The sequence below is a fragment of the Lethenteron reissneri genome, chromosome 18 (genome assembly GCF_015708825.2).
Source record: "Lethenteron reissneri isolate LAM-NWPU_2019-01 chromosome 18, ASM1570882v1, whole genome shotgun sequence".
Taxonomy (NCBI): Eukaryota; Metazoa; Chordata; class Hyperoartia; order Petromyzontiformes; family Petromyzontidae; genus Lethenteron; species Lethenteron reissneri.
In genome coordinates, this window is record NC_083796.1 from 10,182,280 (window position 1) to 10,200,336 (window position 18,057).

General features: G+C 46.0%; 1 protein-coding gene across 5 annotated transcripts in view; it reads left to right on the forward strand.

Moving 5' to 3' along the window:
- LOC133343848 (protein ENTREP2-like) overlaps positions 1-18,057 on the forward strand; it is a 116,212-nt gene that overhangs the window by 85,391 nt on the left and 12,764 nt on the right. For 3 of the 5 annotated variants that reach the window (XM_061553759.1, XM_061553760.1, XM_061553762.1), the window contains 3 exons: positions 2,112-2,237; positions 9,098-9,205; positions 12,213-12,370. In XM_061553759.1, the coding sequence (XP_061409743.1) occupies positions 2,112-2,237; positions 9,098-9,205; positions 12,213-12,370 (392 nt within the window). The remainder of the gene's footprint in view (positions 1-2,111; positions 2,238-9,097; positions 9,206-12,212; positions 12,371-18,057) is intronic. The other 2 variants (XM_061553761.1, XM_061553763.1) reach the window with 1 other exon arrangement.

An 18,057-nucleotide genomic window follows, 5' to 3' on the forward strand; every position in this document is an offset into this window, starting at 1 on the left:
ATGGATTTTCTGTTTGCACTTAGTCACATATTCACTTTAAGATGTTTTTTGTTCGTGTTTTTGTTTTTTGTTCGTTGCGGTTGCACCCGATTCAAGAGTCGAATGGCTCACAGGGTTATACCTAATAAATGAACTTGAACTTAAACGTGACTCTTTGTCCTGAAGGACAGAGCTACATTTGCCTGCTTACACTGCTGCTAGTGGGACGGCCTCCAGGAGAAGGAGCACTAGAGAACCCCTCGAGAGGGTGTTTGGCCTACTCTTCCACACCGGCCAGACGTCTTGGAAGGCGTGGGGAAGTTGTCTACGCTTTGCGCGACTGAATGTGTAATTGCCGATCGACTGACCGTGGTGCCCCCATTGATACTGCTGGTGTTGGGAGGATTTAAGTACCTTGCCTTGTTCTTTAACTGACACGCAGGGAGGCCAAATCAAAACCAGCGACCTCTGGGTCGCGACTCCAGTGTGCTGCTAACACGCACAACGCCACGGCGTCTAGGAAACGAAGGAAGCACAACAAGTAATGACATATAAACGTGTCCACATGTACACTTTCAGTGAAATTGATAAGGGTGCACAAATAAAACAGTTTAGTGCACGCGTAATGTAATGCTCATGTTTGTACGTTGCCTACAGAAATCTTCCAGGTTACAATACATCACTCGTACAAAATGCTTCAGGAAATTGCTAACGCACTGTTTGCGAGGTGCAAATCAGCGGAGTGAAACTGTGTGTTATTTCGCGACGGCCGCACGTGTAGTATATTGTAGAACAATTACGCGTATGAAGCGGCATTTTGAAGCGGGTGTGAAACCCGAAGCGAGATGAAAGCGCCGATAAACCTGCACTACAAAAGGCAAATAACCCGTGGGACTTGCGCAGCAGCTCAAGGCCCGGATAACCACGTTGATTGCTTTAGGACCTACACGCAGAGCGTGGCAACTTCATTTGGAAATGTCGCTGTGCATTTTTCCGAGAACGACATCTTTGGCAGCACAGTTTGCCACCGCGCAAAGTGTAAAGGGAGGAAAAGGATGATGAATAATACTAAAAGATACATAATGAAAACCAAAAAAAGTAAATGCCACATGTGCCTGGACCGTCTTCTACAATTGTACCTTGGATCACTGAGACTCATATTTCTGCTGAACCCTATAAAGATTCCAAGCAATCTTGATCTCTCACCTGAAGACGGTCGCTTGTGTTGCGATCGAAACGTCGTGATCTCTTATTTTTTCTACCTACGTGACTTTACCGAAAGAACCAAAGAGTAGAGATTACAAGCACATGCACTTACGTGGTGGAGGCGGTGAGCGCTCCGAACCCGGCGATCCGAGTTCGAGTCCCTACTCGCTGCCAACTCCAGTGACGATTAACTGAACTGGCCCCGGGCTTCCCCTAGGTCGACTCAGCCTTAAATGAGTACCTGGCGTGGTGTGTAAAAACTATCGGCACTGGAGAGACAAAGGTAGCCTGCGCGTAGGGGCCACCCACCTCGCCGTACCGGCCGTCATGGGTGCCCGAAAAGCGGCACTTGCCCCAAAAAACTTTGTTCAAGGCTGTGTGAGGGCGATCTTAGTCCACATCCTGCAGGAGGTGGTGGTGGAGTGTGGCAGATACTCCGACTGATGCTCCTACTGTTGTGGAGTAACTCATGCAGCCAGCTATGGCTGCAGAGTTTGGTAGTACATGTTGTTGACGTCGTTTATTGTGAAAATTCTGTCAGTTCCTATGATCACTGTTGCATTGCTTTTATGGCTTTATTTTGGTGATTTTCGAAAAGTTTTTTGGTTTGGCCATGTTTGTTTGTTGTAGTACAGAGTTAGACTGATGGCCTTAATCTAAGTTGTCTTGTGGTTGTTGTTGTTTGACTTGCATCCCACTGGGATAATTGCACAGTGTTGGTGTACGGTGATTTTTATGCAATATTTTCCTGTCTTTTCTTGGATTTTCTGTTTGCACATAGTCACTTTAAGATGTTTTCTTGTTCATGTTTTTTTGTTTGTTGCGGTTGCACCCGATTCAAGAGCCGACTGGCTCACAGGGCTATACCAAATAAATGAACTTTGAACTTTGAAGGGCCCATGTGCGACGGCTGTGCCTGCGTGCAGATAAACTTGGAGGACGATGTGTGCGTCTGCTGCGAGAACCCCAAGCTGAACGGCTGCAGCAACCTGGGGGACACGCTGAAGCTGAACCCGCTGCAGGCGTGCGACTCCGTGCGTCTCGCCCTCAAGGTGACTGTCACGCTGCGCCGTGGGCGATAACAACGCGCGATTTAAATAATCTTCTCGGGGGGGGGGGGGGTGACACTTTGTACGTTAACCCGCCCGTAGCTCGCTTGACGGTGCATACGAAATGAAACTGACACGACAAGAACACCCGAGTGCTCGCGCAGTCTCCTTCGTCGTAGCCTGCAGCCACCGAATGTTTGCGACCTATTTTTTTTGTCCCCGTTACACACAAAAAAAGGCACGGTCGCCTGCGGTATGTATCGTGTCCACCGGAATGTGTTGTTTTTGTTTTTTTTTGGGGGGGGGGGGGGGGCGACGTTTCGTAGTCAACGCAAATCGTGTCGGTGAATGGGTTTAGGCCGAGTTTGGAAGTGGCACGGCGTGCCAGACTTGATAAGTGCAGGTTTAGCAAATCCGTCTTAATAATAAATTTTTTGATATTCCATCGAAGCACACTACCTTGTTGTTAACGCGATAACATTGACGAATTATTCCTTCGGTCAGCGAACAGCTACCTGCAGATGAATCACGAAGCGCTTGCTCTATTCCGCATATTTCCTGCCCTCACTTGTTTCATCGCTAATATGAGAAGAGTTTGTCGGCAGATTTCATACCGCGAGCACCAGTTCTGCAACGGTGCGTTGCTTTTTTTTGTCGGGCGCCTCGCCTCTTTTTTTGTTGCAGCAACGTGTACAGGTACAGTGCCTTGAAAGTGTGCGGGGCTTAAGCGATCCTGATAATAAACATACACAGACATGCCCGGACAGGATCGTTCGTGATTTATTTTTTTTCTTTCGGTGTGCGTCCTCGTTGTTCCGCACCGCCAGGGCCACCGTTTAACACGGCTCCTTACTTGCTCCTTCCAGGCCCCTCGAGAGGGCACCCAGAGGTACCTCGCTCGCACTTTCTGGGCAGGTGACTTTGTAGCTGTCAATCGTCATGTTAGCACAGCTTGTGCCCGCGGTTGAAAAAAAGAAGTTGCCGTTCCCCAATGAAAAGGATCGGGTTTTTTTTTGTTCATTAGTATTCTTGATGTGTTCTCGACACAGCCTGATGTGTGCTTGCGAGGCAGCCTGTTTATCTGTGATTTGCTTGATAATTCTCATCCACCGGAGCTATTAGCACGGATGGGATGCCAGTTTGTTTACAAATGCATGGACTGCGAATCTGTAAGAAAATAAATCTGTATCGTTAGCAGAAAAAAATACATGGGGGGGGGGGGGGGGGTGGTCGTGTAGTGTAGGGGTTAGTGTACTGTGCTACACACTCAGCGTTCTGAATACAATTCTCGCTCACAGTGGCAAATAACTAGACCGATTACGGGTCTCCCCTGGGTCAGCTCAGCCTTAAATAAGAACCCGGTGTGGTGTAGAAACATCGCCACTGGGGAGACTATAACGACCGGATGTGGTGCCTCCCACAACCACCCCTTCACGCGCCGCGTCGACCTTCATCGCTGCTCGCTCACAGTCTGTGCAAGCTTCGGCGAGTGAAGAGTCTTTGGCTCCACTTGTGCACCATGCCGGCCTTCTTTGTGTTGCTCCTTGAAAGGGAGTTGCTGCACTCCCACCCCCAAAACAACCTGCAAAAATGCTCTATGGGCTATCTTCGTTTCATGCTGGATTGTTTTTTTTTTTTGTACGTTTTTACTTGGTCGTGTCCGGTGTGAATTTTCACAAATGCGGTCCCTTTTTAATAGGGGGGTGGGGGCTGGGGGTTGGGGGCGGGGGACGTCACCTGCAATGTGTGGGGAGCTGTCAGTGCCAAACCTAAACCACCGTGTGTGCCGCCATCACATTAAACGCCCTGCACATGACCCTTTGCCGATGTGTCTGCGTGCAACGTGGGGGGGGGGGGGGGGGGGGTGGCAGGGTAAACTAGCATTTCATATGAATGCTGAAAATGTCACCTGAGCCACACAATGTGTGCTGACATTTTCGATCGGGGAAAACAGAACGGCAGCTGGGCTTACTTGGCAGGGAAGAGCGGAAACACAACTGATGGATGCTCATGTGTTTTTTTTTGCCTCACGGATGTCCGCTCCGTGAGAACTGCCCAGCGCATTTTGCTTTTCACTGGCGGAGATTACTCCATCAATATTTCCTCCCCTGACAGTCGGCGGTGCTGAAGTTGCGACGAACGTCGGTGGTAGTCAAGTTCATAATGGCGTTATTTATACCTTTGCCCTGTATTTGGAGTTTCAAATCTGTCACGTGGCTTGGTATGAATTACATTGACGAATGTATGGCGGTAGCGCGGCCTGTTGAAAATTCAATATCTATTTTTGTTTTCATACATACTTTAGTCCTTTCCCCAGTTTTATTCCAATTGTGGCATCGCTATCGTGTCATCGTACAAAGTGCCTGTTCGGTAGAGAATGGCTTGTGGCAAACAGGTGTCCCAGAACTGCTTTTGAATCCCCTTCAAGTGACCTTAGAGTAAATCCACTCTTTCACATACGCATTGCTGCTGGGAAATGCTTATCCAATGGCAGTCAAACTCATTTTCATATCTGGAATTTGGCCCCATGAAGCAATGTATGTGTAATATCTCAATTACGGCGGGAGACGAGTTGACGGGGCAGCACTTATTTATTAACACTGATGCAACAGTAACAGGTACAGCCGAGATACAGCCTACGCTACGCGTGCCTAACTCGGCTACGCACTCAGGCCCTCCGGCTACGCTCTCCCCACGGGGAGCTATCGGACCCACCTTGCCAGGGCACGGGTCTCGACCTCTGGGTTACACAGCCCGGCCCTTACAAGGACGTCGGCCCGTGAATCCCAAGGTCTCGCCTCTGAGCCGCACAGAGTCCCGGCCCTTACAAGGGCAGCGGGGCTAGGGGTCTCAGGGCCCTATCTTTTCCTCCGTCTTCTGTCTTCACTGGTTGACGACTCCCCGAGTGCTGCTGCACATCGCCTTACATAGCCCTCCGCGCCAGGGGGCGGGGCCTATGCGGACCGCGATGTGGACACCCACTACGCGCTGTCTCACGATCCTCCCCGCCAGCACGTACCACCTCTACATATGTAATCAATGTCATGCAATCATTGGTGACAAACCAGAAACCGAGTTTTAATGCTAAGCGGCTACCTGGATTCACAGATGTCCAGATTTGAACCCGGATTCTCAGTGCCCCCGGCTCAAGATTCCTGAGCCACCCAGCCACATTCAAAGCACAATATTTATACGTACAATTTATTTTGGCGAAACATTTGCAGTAAATGTCATTCTGTACTGTAGAAGTCGGGAGCCGGCCGGAGGGTGGGGCTGAGTTGGAAAGGGGTGGGATTTAACTTTTAAAATAATTTTCTCATGTTGCACATTATTTTTTATTAACTATGCTCTCATTCTACAATGCACACGTTTGCCAACGCTACAGCATCAATATGTAATAGGTTGAAATGCGTGGTTTAGATCGCATGAATTATGCATAGGCGATTGCTCAGATTGTTACGAGAGATGCCCACGCTATTGAAGCAAGTGCCAAGATAATATAATCACTGGGAGCTGCACCCTTAGAATCACTTCATGTGAATTCTAGAGTAAGAGACATCCTCTTCAATTAAGAACTTTGTTCAAAAGGTAGGGGATAACATCGGCAATCATTGGCCCATTGTATTAGGTGGCTTTTGAATTATTTCTTTTTACTGTGGCAACGCTTAAAATGTATTATCGTTAGCGTCTATTGATGACATCACACAGCTGCCTGCACAGAGCTCACTTTGCCGTAATTTGGCTCGTACCGTTTGGTGAATCAGTCCCTAGTTGTGGTACAGTCATTCCTGTAATCAAGGATTTCCCTGTTCCTCAATGATTCACATATGTATTGTGATAACTTGAACAAATAAATAAACGATAACCTTGGGTTGAATCATCGTTTACTACCCTTTTCTAGATGTTGAATAAGCAGTCTTTACCCTACCTGTGTTTTATATGCCTGGCTGAGCGTCTCAAAAAACGTTCATACCCTGGGCATTTGCATCTTACAAATATAAATGTGTGATGAATATGTTTCCTTGTCGAATATAGATGGCGTGCCTGTGTTTATATAAGGCAGTGCCATGCAAAAATAATGAGCATTAAACTCCATTGGAGCTGCCAAGGGTCATATCATAGACGCTAAGATCATGGCCTGATTGATGTTAAATAATTGCACAGAATAAATAATTGCTGAATATTCTGACATTTCGGCTGTATCAGACTGGATATGTTGCCGTACCTACAATGCTACCGGACCACCCCACAGCGCTATAATTTAAATGATCACTTATCTTCCCTCTTTAAGCTGCATGTATAACTATCATCATCAGCCATGGTCAATCCACTGCTGCATTAAGCTCCCCCCCCCACCCCCCAGTCATCTTTCATGACCTGCCATGTAACAATCCACCTAGCAACCGCACACGATCCTGATTTCATCGCTGCATCTCCCTGTGGTGGATGTCCTTTTGGACTCGTTCCGTTCATCGTCATTATATCAGTTTATTTATGAAAATTTTTGTTATCTCGTGTAGTGAGATTAGTAGGCTTACGCAACTGAATTGATGAAGTCACTTTCATTTTCCTCAGATGCGTATAGGCAGATGACCTTTATCACTGGGTAAGAGCGCATTGAGACCAAAAATATATTTTCTCAAGGGAGACCTGGGATAAAATAAATGCAGCAAATCAGCAAAATAATTCCAACGTGTGAACACAAACCGCACAAAAGCCATTGGTTATGCAAGGGAACTAAGTATTGGTGTTAATGGCGATGATGATTATGAATTTGACCTGTGCAGTTCCTCCATATAGGTGAATTGATGGTCGATAATCCGTTTTTAATACTCGATAGATTTGAGTAATTTAAGGCAAAAGGTTCACAACTGCCGGGAATCAGAATTCTCCGTCCATATTTAAAGCAGCATCGACTGCTCGGTGGCATGCTAATGGCTCAGCCACGGTGATGAGTGCAGCTGTTCTCAGGAGAGAGTGCATTACACCACATCAGCGGCATATTGTTAGTGATCATAGCCCTGCTTAAAATCTGTCAGCAATTAGACAATTACCAAACTAATGAACACGTCCTTGTCGCGAACAGTTACAACGGTGATCCAATACACCGCGAACTCGTCACCAGTCCAGAGTTTGCGTGCTTGCTTCAACAAATGTGCTGCTTGATGTTGGTATGTAAAGGCAATACATTGGCTGAGGGCTACAAGTGACTTTGTGTTTATGTGCGGAGACGGAATTTATTCTGCATATGCATGATCCTCCAGTGACCCTGTATATAAAGCAAAGGGAAACATCCTACACCGTTGTATTTTCTCGTTCAAACGAACCAGCTAAATATATTGTCAATTCTGAACTGAGGTTTTGTTGTTGACATGACATGCCTATTTTTTTTATTTATGAATTCCTTCTTTTTGATGCATCTCGTGGCTTGGTCTCATTGACTGCACAAAGCCGCTATTCGAAAATAATAAATCCCACAAGGCCTTCACGAGAGGTTGTTGGAAGCGCGGGGATTGACCGTGAGTAGAGAGGCAGTGCAAAATAATGATGACGTGAAATTGTGCGTGGAACCATGGACATCACACGCGCCCTTGGTGACGCGAGGCTTGGTTTGACTCGGCGCTTGACCTAAGAGCAGAACTATTTCATGGCCTCGTGAAGAGAAATGGCTTTGGATGTAACAGTGATCGGGTTACTTGCTTGTTTCTGACTTGTTTTGATATTTTAACCCCAAGTTATTTGAATCCCTTACAGTTTAAATCAGGTTAAGTTTGGCTCAAATATCCAATAAAAACAAACAATTATGCCAACTGCCCTCATTTTTGTTGCAGTGGGGTTCACAAAAAACCCCCATCATGAGCATTGTTTACTTTGCACTGCATTCTGGGCGCAATTGCTGGGTGGAGGCGTTCAGTGGTTTTAACGAGAATAATTTGTGTATGTTTATTTTATTATCATTATTACAAATCGTGGAATATTAGGTGGATATCCTTTCATTTTTTTAATTAACTTAATTCCTTAGGACCCTTTGAGAGACTGCATTTAGTGTCAGATACTAGTTAATATTCATATTACAAAAAAAAAAACTTTACTGGATGTGTTGTATCTGCATCAGTTCCAGATGAGAACATTCTTGAAAGCTTCATTAGCAGCATGAATCAAAATAATATTTCGGAATCCACAGTTTGCGTGCAATGCGTTTGATGGGAAGAATTTAAGAATGTCTACCTCCTTTCGCAACCTCCGACGTTCTTTGCACGAAAACCACGGGGAGGCGTTAATTACCACGCGGTGATTGCCTCGAGCACCGTATACAATCCACAAGCAGTCAATTATATCGTTCTAATAATACACTCTCTCAAATACGGCTTCATATTTTCAGCCCGTTGCTTGAAGAGAGAGAGAGTAATAGTGTAATATCTGGCATTGGATGCTTGATATAATCGCGTCACAGTGTTTTACTGCATCATTGTAAACTCCAGCACAGCACACGGCCATCTGCTACAAGGCCATATCTTTTTCTCTTTTATTGTTTATACGATTCTCACACGGCAGGATTTTTCTCGTGTGTGGGAATATGTTTTGCTATTTTACGTTTTTTACTCCTCATTTGCCAACTGATGGGGGGGGGGGGGGGGGGGGGTCTTTAGAGTGTGGCGTCATAGAATTGTGAATGTTCCAAGCAGTTGGAAATGTATCAAGAGACCCAAATCATTGCTTACCTGACCCCCGCAGTATGACTTTTGTAAGTCATACACTAAGCAGCAAATATTGCTTTGCAGTAAGCAGCATACTTGATGAATTCGTTGATATGATTAGAATACAGGAAGGCTGCGAGGGTAATGTCTGTCTCTGTCTTTCAGGATTTGCTCTTCAGCGTCTGTGCTCTGAACATCATCTCAGTGGCCGTGTGCGCTCTTGCGACCGCCACACGCTGCATGCAGATGATCTCCTCTGATGTCATACACATTGTGAGTAATGCCTCGCTCTTCTTACCGGCTGCCACATCGTCAAACAATGTCCAGGTTGTCTCCCCGGCGGTCCCGTTGCTCTGCGTGCCCTTACTTTACTGCGATTGATTTGTTCACCCTTTTAAGCGCATCGCGTGTACTTTCTTTTCAGTTTTTTTTTGTCGCGTGTTCAAAGTTGCCTTTTACTGCATTCCCGTGCATTTAGAATGCTGCCCATTTATCCGTGGGTGTTGTCCCCCCCCCCCCCCCCCCACTGCACCTCCCGATTAGCGCGTTTGGCTACGAGCGGTGCGAAAGAAGTTCAACATCCATCCATATTAAAACTAGAAAAAATATTGCTTAATGGGGAGTTGAATATTTATGAATGAAACTCGTGTCGAAAAGGTTTATGTTTTGAGAAGGGCTTGTTGGCCAATTTAAATATTTTGCAAATGTTCGTTCATTTACTCATCTATTAATCACCGAGAAACAGTTCTGCGCGCCGCAGTAATCTCGCCCGCTCACTTATTCTCTAGCGTAGCCGGGGTGCACTCATTGTCTGTAGCAGTGCTCTGTGCGCCAGGCGAAACCACCTTCTAAGTCACTTGGAGGGAAATAAAATGCAAATAGCGTATCCTTTAGAGCAGGGGTCCCCAACCCCCTGGCCGCGGACCGGTACCGGCCTGTGTCCTGATAGGAACCGGGCCGCACAGCAGCATGAGGTGAGCAGTGAGCCCACACGTGGCCCGCCCCCATTGTTTTATTGACCACTTCCATCCGCGCCTCTTTCCCGCACCGCGCACTTGTCTCAGTCACAGTGTTGGTCAGCCCACAAGCTCTAACCCCTAGCCAACATGAGAGGGGGAAAGACCCAATGATGAACCCCCACTCCCCCCCGCCGGTCTGTGAAAAAATTGCCTTCCACGAAACCGGTCCCTGGTGCCAAACAGGTTGGGGACCGCTGGGTTAGAGAGAAGACACCCAAACTCATACCAAGGTGTCCTGTCGACACTACCGCAAAATACACGTGCTATATAATCTGAAGTTCTTGGAGCATTTTATACTCAAGATTATTGTTAGTCTCTGGCCCACTCGACCCTGCCGTTCTCTAGTCGAGACCACGAGCGTTCGACAGCACTCTGCGCTCCGCGTGGCCATTCCAATTCTTACCAAAACCTCGTGACTTGCCTGTGCGCAGCAAGCGTGACAATTCACTCCCCTGATATTACAGACACGGGGTCATTCTTTTCCTAGAAATGCTGGTGGAAGGTGAAGGCGCAGCGCTGCAATAGCTTGCACACGCAACTGCTGGCAGAAGGGTCTTCACTAGAGGGAGCTCTAGATAAGGTATTTTGGCCTACTCTTCGATTCTGGCCAGATGTCTTGCAAGAGGCGAGAGTTGAACTTCTTTCGCGCCATACGTGGCCAACCGTGCTAATCGGAGGTGCGGGGGAAGAGCAGCAAGTACCCGCACTCTACCCCAGCACACGTGACCGTGATGTACTAATTTACTAAATGAATACTGCGGGGTGGACAGAGGTGCGGGCGGTGGGGAGGAATTTCGGATCATTGTTTGGAATACGGTGCAGGAATTTTGAGACATCCAATGTGCTTAGCAGAACACGTTATGGAACGTAGAGTTTCTGATTATAATAATAATGATGATGTAACCTGACAAGGAGGACTGCTTCTGTCGAAGCTTGGGAGACCGTGGCATTATAAGGAATGGAATGGAATTGTGTTGCGGAAGGAAGTTGAGTCGTGCCATCTAAAAGTCAGTGTTGATTGCACGTATCTATATATTTCATCGTAATTCCTAGGGAAAAATAGCACCTCGTGCAGAATTTCACCTCAAAAGTGGAATACATTTTAATATTAATGCGCGCATATTTCCTCAATCATTTAAAAATTACACGGTATGTGACATGCATATGGGTGCATGTTCAAAGTTACATTTATTACATAAATCTTACATGAGGCAGCATGACAAAAAAACATTGTAATAACTAAAACCTACATTGCCTAACCACTCGTACACAATTTAAAGGTTAAACCTTATTTTTGTACATTTATTAGCTCTATCTTCTTAAATAAGTAATTATTAATTACCTGTTGTTTTTTTCTTCTTCACGCTATAGACTCCCGTCATGAATAACCAAAGAGAGTGGCATGTTTAATTCAGTTCATTTGTTTTTTTCCTGCTCCAGCCTCGATTTTGATTGGCTGCGGGAGGAGGGCAGCCGATATTTGAGCGACTACTCTTAAGGGAGCCGATGGGCGCCGCTTATGTCAATGACCGCGACATATTATTGTGCAATCTGCTTGACTTAAAGATATTCAATTATTTTCACAAGAAACTATGGACCCCCTCCCCTCCAAATTAGTTAATTACAAAACTCACCGTACAGCTGATCGACACAAATGTACATATATTCTGTTATACCAGCGAGTTTAGCTTGTGTTCGTGTTGCTTGTGCGTTTATGGGCTTCCACGCGAGATTTCCTTTGCGCAGTCAAATCCACCGGTGCAGTGGCGGCTCCCTTTAATGGACTATGCCTCGTCTTGGTTCTTTCGGTAAAGTCACGTAGAAGGGAAATAATACAAATAATACAAATAAAACATGATAAATTCATTCTCACAACGTTTCGGCCACAACGCAAGCAGCCGTCCTCAGGTGAAGACCAGGTGTGTCGGGGAGACAGCGTCTGAATGAAACACCACCACGCTTGGAGCGTATATTTAAGCTGGGTCGGAAGGGGGGAAGGGCGCCTTGACAAAAAGAATTTGCATATCAAGAGGAATTTAGCATATTTATGGGAAAGGCAGGTATGTGATTAGTTACTACTTGCGAAATGCGTAAGAGGTGGGCGGGGGGTTTCAAAGTCATATTATGCCCGTGCATTATGCAGGATTAGCAGCATCAAAGGGAGGGGATAGGGGTAGCATTAATAAAGGGAAGGAATGTTAATAATGGACTTTGCCTGCTCGCTCTCGTTTGCTGTCTCCTTGGTCCCACTACCTCTCCAGTTTGTGCCGCACCGCGCGGACCAGAACTCCGACGACTGCCCAAACGCGCGCGATTCCATCTTCCAGGGCGAGGACTTTGACGACTTCATTCCTCCCGTCCCACCGCCTCCTTACTACCCGCCGGCGTACGGCCACACAGCACTGCCCGAGTCACTCCGGTATTGTCGAGATGTCGTTTTGAGCCAGTAAAAGTGGAAAAGGGGAATTTTAAGTGACGTGCGAGGAGAAAAGTACAGGTTGGTGACCGTTTGAGGCTTGATAGGCCGAGCAGCAGGTCGATTGACTTGGAGCATCGCCTCTCGTTATGAATGACATTCCCTGCCCCCTGCCATCCGCAGTGTTTAAATTAATTCACATTGAATCTTGACTTAAAGCTTTCGTGACTGCAGGAATTCATATTCTTGGCTCTTTCGGTAAAGTCGAAAGACCCAAGGATATACCTTACCTTGCTTTTGCGCTTCGATGATTTTTTTTTATTTCACTGGTTTGTCATGTTCACATTCGCGCAACGTTCGCATGGCTTCTTTTCCCGCATGACTTTTTTGGGGAAGATTCTGTGCTGAATATTAAGAGTGAATGTTGCCCCCCCCCCATATTATCTCACGCTCGTCTCCGTTGAAATCGAGCGTCGTTGTCTCAGTGGGTTCTCACCTCGTTCCGAATTCAAAGGGACGCTTCGCACGATGTTAAAGATGCGTCGATTAGGCTACGTAACAAATCGGTGACTTACGCCTATGCTACATGGATCAATGTACGAGTGAGCAGCTGTTATTTACAGTTTACTTTATTCTTCACGTACTAATCGAGTGAACAACAAACAATACAAGTGACGCGGTTAAACTCGGAGAAAAAAAATAACAACCTATTCTTGAATCGAATCACGACCCCCAAATCGTGACAGTTCATTGAATCTTTGCTGGGGTGTGAACCGTTGTCATCACCGGCCAAGATCAATCCGCTGCTGAACGAACGCCCGCCCAAAAACCATCGCCACGCTTCACCGTTCTGCAAGGCAACAATACGCCTAATTCTAGATTTGAAGCTTTCGTTACTGCAAGGATTCATGTTCTAAGGTTTTTTCGGTAAAGTCACGTAGGTAAAAAATTTCAATTAATAAAAGTAAAATAAAAATAAAATAAAAATCACGACGTTTCGGAGGCAACACAAGCCTCCGTCTTCAGGTGGAACTGTCACAGCACGACAGCTGTATCAAGTGAGAGAAATTCCAAGAAAACAGTCGTGCTGTGACGGTTCCACCTGAAGACGGAGGCTTGTGTTGCCTCCGAAACATCGTGATTTTTATTTTATTTTTATTTTACTTTTATTAATTTTAATTTTTTACCTACGTGACTTTACCGAACAAAAACCTAAGAAAAACAAGACGCCTGGCACCCGCACACGCAACGCACGAGTTGATTTCGTCACCCCGTCTCCTTGGTGGAAGTCCTCTATGGGGCTCGTCCTCTCTGTCTTATTATTAGTTTCAAGCATTGGCCACAGTCGCTCCTGGCCACGTGCTTGTCCCGAGCCCTCTCACCTTTCCTAACGGCGTAATTTGACGTTCAATTTGTCTCTCGCTAAAATTCCTAGCAAGCGCATTTTCATCCTTCCTTGCACACTCTTCAGCTTTTATTCCAGGTTTGCTTCCCCCATTTGTTTGCGTTTTGCGTTTCACATATCGCGACTGATATAAGGCACATCAGTATATTTATTTTCACGAAATTCAGTTCACCCCCAAATTCATATCTATAAATACGCATGGAAACACATGTATGTAAAACTTTACATATTCATAAATATGCACGGAGCCAAAACGACATCATTTGTTTTGGCAGCACGTTGTTGCCCTGTGCATATTTATTCACGCGGCACTTATTTGCAATATTAATAAAAACCAAAACATTTGGGGGCATATATTACTCTGGGTTTGTTACGCGCATTTCCCTCTCTTTGATGTCTGTTTTGGGTTCTTGGATTAAAAAAATTGACAAAAAAACAACAACAAAATATTAAAACCGAAACCAAAAGACGGCAAGGCCTGATGCTAATCCCCGTGCGGGCTTGCTGACCCGTCCCACCATCCCTCTCGTGGGGGATCGTGAACCTCCTCTTATAGACGCCATACAACAATACAAGAAATCTACGGCGCAGAGAATCAGCGTTTGCTGCCTATGGTGGAACACGAAACAGTGTCTTCCCTTGTGTGCACGTGGGTCTGTGTGCGTGCCCCCCCCCCCCGTATCCACGCGTACCGTATTTATTTTATGTCACGGTCCAATTCAGTTGACGTTGTGCAGTGTTCTCACTATTTAATTCATTATTGTTTAGAGCAACATCGTTTTGTCTCGCAGCCCATTGGAAATGTTCTGCTGTTCACGTTGTGTTCACTGCTAAGACAACATTTGATGAAGCAATGGGTCAAATGCAGTGGCTGGCTGGAATAGACTGATTATCTAAAGTGCTTCATTTGACCAAAGCTCCCCGGGTTTAGCAAGAATAAGAAAGAACAGTCAAAAGTAATATTGACTTCACAGTATTCTCTCTGTGTTTTAGGAGATGGTAGAATACATGTTTTATTCCCAACGATGAATACACGTCTGTTACCTTTCTTAGCGGCACTTTAGATAATTTCCGATTTAGAAAAAAAATACATTCCACGTGGAGTTAAAACGATGTTTTTCAAATAATGACGCGTTTGAGAGTGAGATGTAAATTAGAAGGGTGGCCAACATATTGTGTTAGCATCTTAGCCATAAGTAAATTCGCATTAATGTGAACGTTACAATAATCACACTTTTTTTGCTTATCGCAGCTGACGGGATTGAAAACTGTTTAAATGGTTTTTGTTATAACATCTTTCAACAACTCTTGCAGCTTCCGATAGATTTTGGATGTTGCCGGTTTCGTTGTTTCCCAACATCGATCTTAATAAATGTGATGTGCATGCCAAGAGAGACATGATTGTATTAACACCGTGTCACTAAGAATTGTTTATGAGGTTGACTATTAACATTGCGTTGCGTACTCTGACACGACCTCACTATTAATACCTCATCCACCGCTGTGCAATCAGGCAACGCACATTCGCTCACATTTTGACATGAAAAACAAGAACATTTTAAGAAGCACAGATGTAATCCCATTGTCGTGCATAAACCAACATCGAATAAACATCGATGTGTGCTCTGCTGATCCACTCAATATACACACATTTTACCTACATTTCTTTATTTTTAACGAAATATGCGGTAAATGTGTGGCGGTACAAATGAATTGGCGAGTGCTCTGCTCGACACAATCATGATTGCGTCAAGTATGTGACTAATATCTGACCGAGTATAATACGAGATTATCGTTCTATAAACAAAAGCACAATTATCAAACATACGAATAATCCTCGTCAAACAGCATCCGGCTGAAGACATTGGATTTTCTTTATCATCAGACTAGCTGTACTACCCGGCTTCGCCCGGGACTTGTATCTACCACGGCCGGCCGCCTTTGTCTCCCCAGTGGCGATGTTAATACGCTACAGTAGTTAAGTTACTCGTTTGAGGCAGAGTCGACCTAGGGGAGGTTCAAATAATCGTCACCGGTGGTGGCCGTGAGCGGGAATCGAACTGGGTTTGCCGGGTTGGTAGCGCAGCGTAGCGTTAAGCACTACACCCACCGCTCCTCACACACCACACACGCACAGACACACACACAGACACACACACAGACACACGCAGACACACACAGACAGAAACACACACACAGACAGCACGCTAACCACTACACTACCGCTCCCCACACACCACACACGCACACACACAGACACACACACAGACACACACACAGACACACACACACAGGCAGCACGCTAAGCACTACACTACCGTTCCCCCTACACAACACACGCGCGCGCGTCCATAGGTACACATACACGCGCTTGCTGCAGACACACACGACTTTCAGGGTGCGCACGGCAGTAAACGACTGAAATAATAAAGCGGCAATGCTGTGTAAGGAACGCCTTAGACCCGCATTATACATTTGTGTAATGCGAGCGTAAACACACAAACACACACAAACACATACACAATACACACACACATACATGCAGACACACAGACAGACACATAACACACATACATACACACACATACAAACACAGAAACACATGCACACACATACATAGACACACACATACATACACACGAACACATCCAGACGTACATACATACATACAGGCACGCAGACATACACATAAACACATACAAAAAAACCCACATACATACACACACACATACATACACACAAACACATGCACACACATACATACACACATGCATACAGACACACAGACATACACATAAACACATACACACATACACATGACCCGGCTTCGCCCGGGACTTGGATCCACCACGGCGGCAAAACCGACATACATACACACACAGACATACACACAAACACATACACACACATACATACACACATGCATACAGACACACAGACATACACATAAACACATACACATGACCCGGCTTCGCCCGGGACTTGGATCCACCACGGCGGCAAAACCGACATACATACACACACAGACATACACACAAACACATACACACACATACAAACACACATGCATACAGACACACAGACATACACATAAACACATACACATGACCCGGCTTCGCCCGGGACTTGGATCTACCACGCCCAGCCGCCTTTGTCTCCCAAGTGCCGATGTTAATACGCCACACCAGTTACTCGTTTGAGGCTGAGTGGACCTAGGGGAGGTACAAATAATCGTCACCGGTGGTGGCCGTGAGCGGGAATGGAACTGGGTTCGCCGGGTTGGTAGCGCAGCGTAGCGTTAAGCACTACACCCACCGCTCCTCACACACCACACACGCACAGACACACACACAGACACACGCAGACACACACAGACAGACACAGACAGACACACACACACACAGACAGCACGCTAAGCACTACACTACAGCTCCCCACACACCACACACGCACACACACAGACACACACACAGACACACGCAGACACACACAGACAGACACAGACAGACACACACACACAGACACAGACAGCACGCTAAGCACTACACTACCGTTCCCCCTACACAACACACGCGCGCGCGTCCATAGGTACACATACACGCGCTTGCTGCAGACACACACGACTTTCAGGGTGCGTAAGGCAGTAAACGACTGAAATAATAAAGCGGCAATGCTGTGCGAGGAACGCCTTAGACCAGCAACACATTTGTGTAATGCGAGCGTAAACACACAAACACATACAAACACATACACACACATACATATACACACATACACACAGACATACACATACACACAAACACACACATACATGCACACAAACACATACACAATACACACACACATACATGCAGACACAGACAGACACATAACACACATACATACACACGCATACACACACATACATAGACACACACATACATAGACACACACATACATACACACAAACACATGATGCCCCGCCGCCTTTGTCTCCCCAGTGACGATGTTCACACACGACAGCAGTTACGCTTTTGAGGCTGAGTGGACCTAGGGGAGGGCCAGGTCCGTTTCAAATAATCGTCAGCGGTGGTGGGCGTGAGTTGGAATCGAACTGGGGTCGCTCAAGCAGCTTAATGACTGTTTGTACAAAGAACATATAAAGAATCGATTATAATAACCAGGCAAGAGTCCACATTATAGACTGCCAGTACACGCACTCAGCTTCATAAGCAGGCTAGAGTGTACATGATAGAGTGGCAGTACGCTCACCGAGCTTAATAAGCAGGCTACAGTGTACATGATA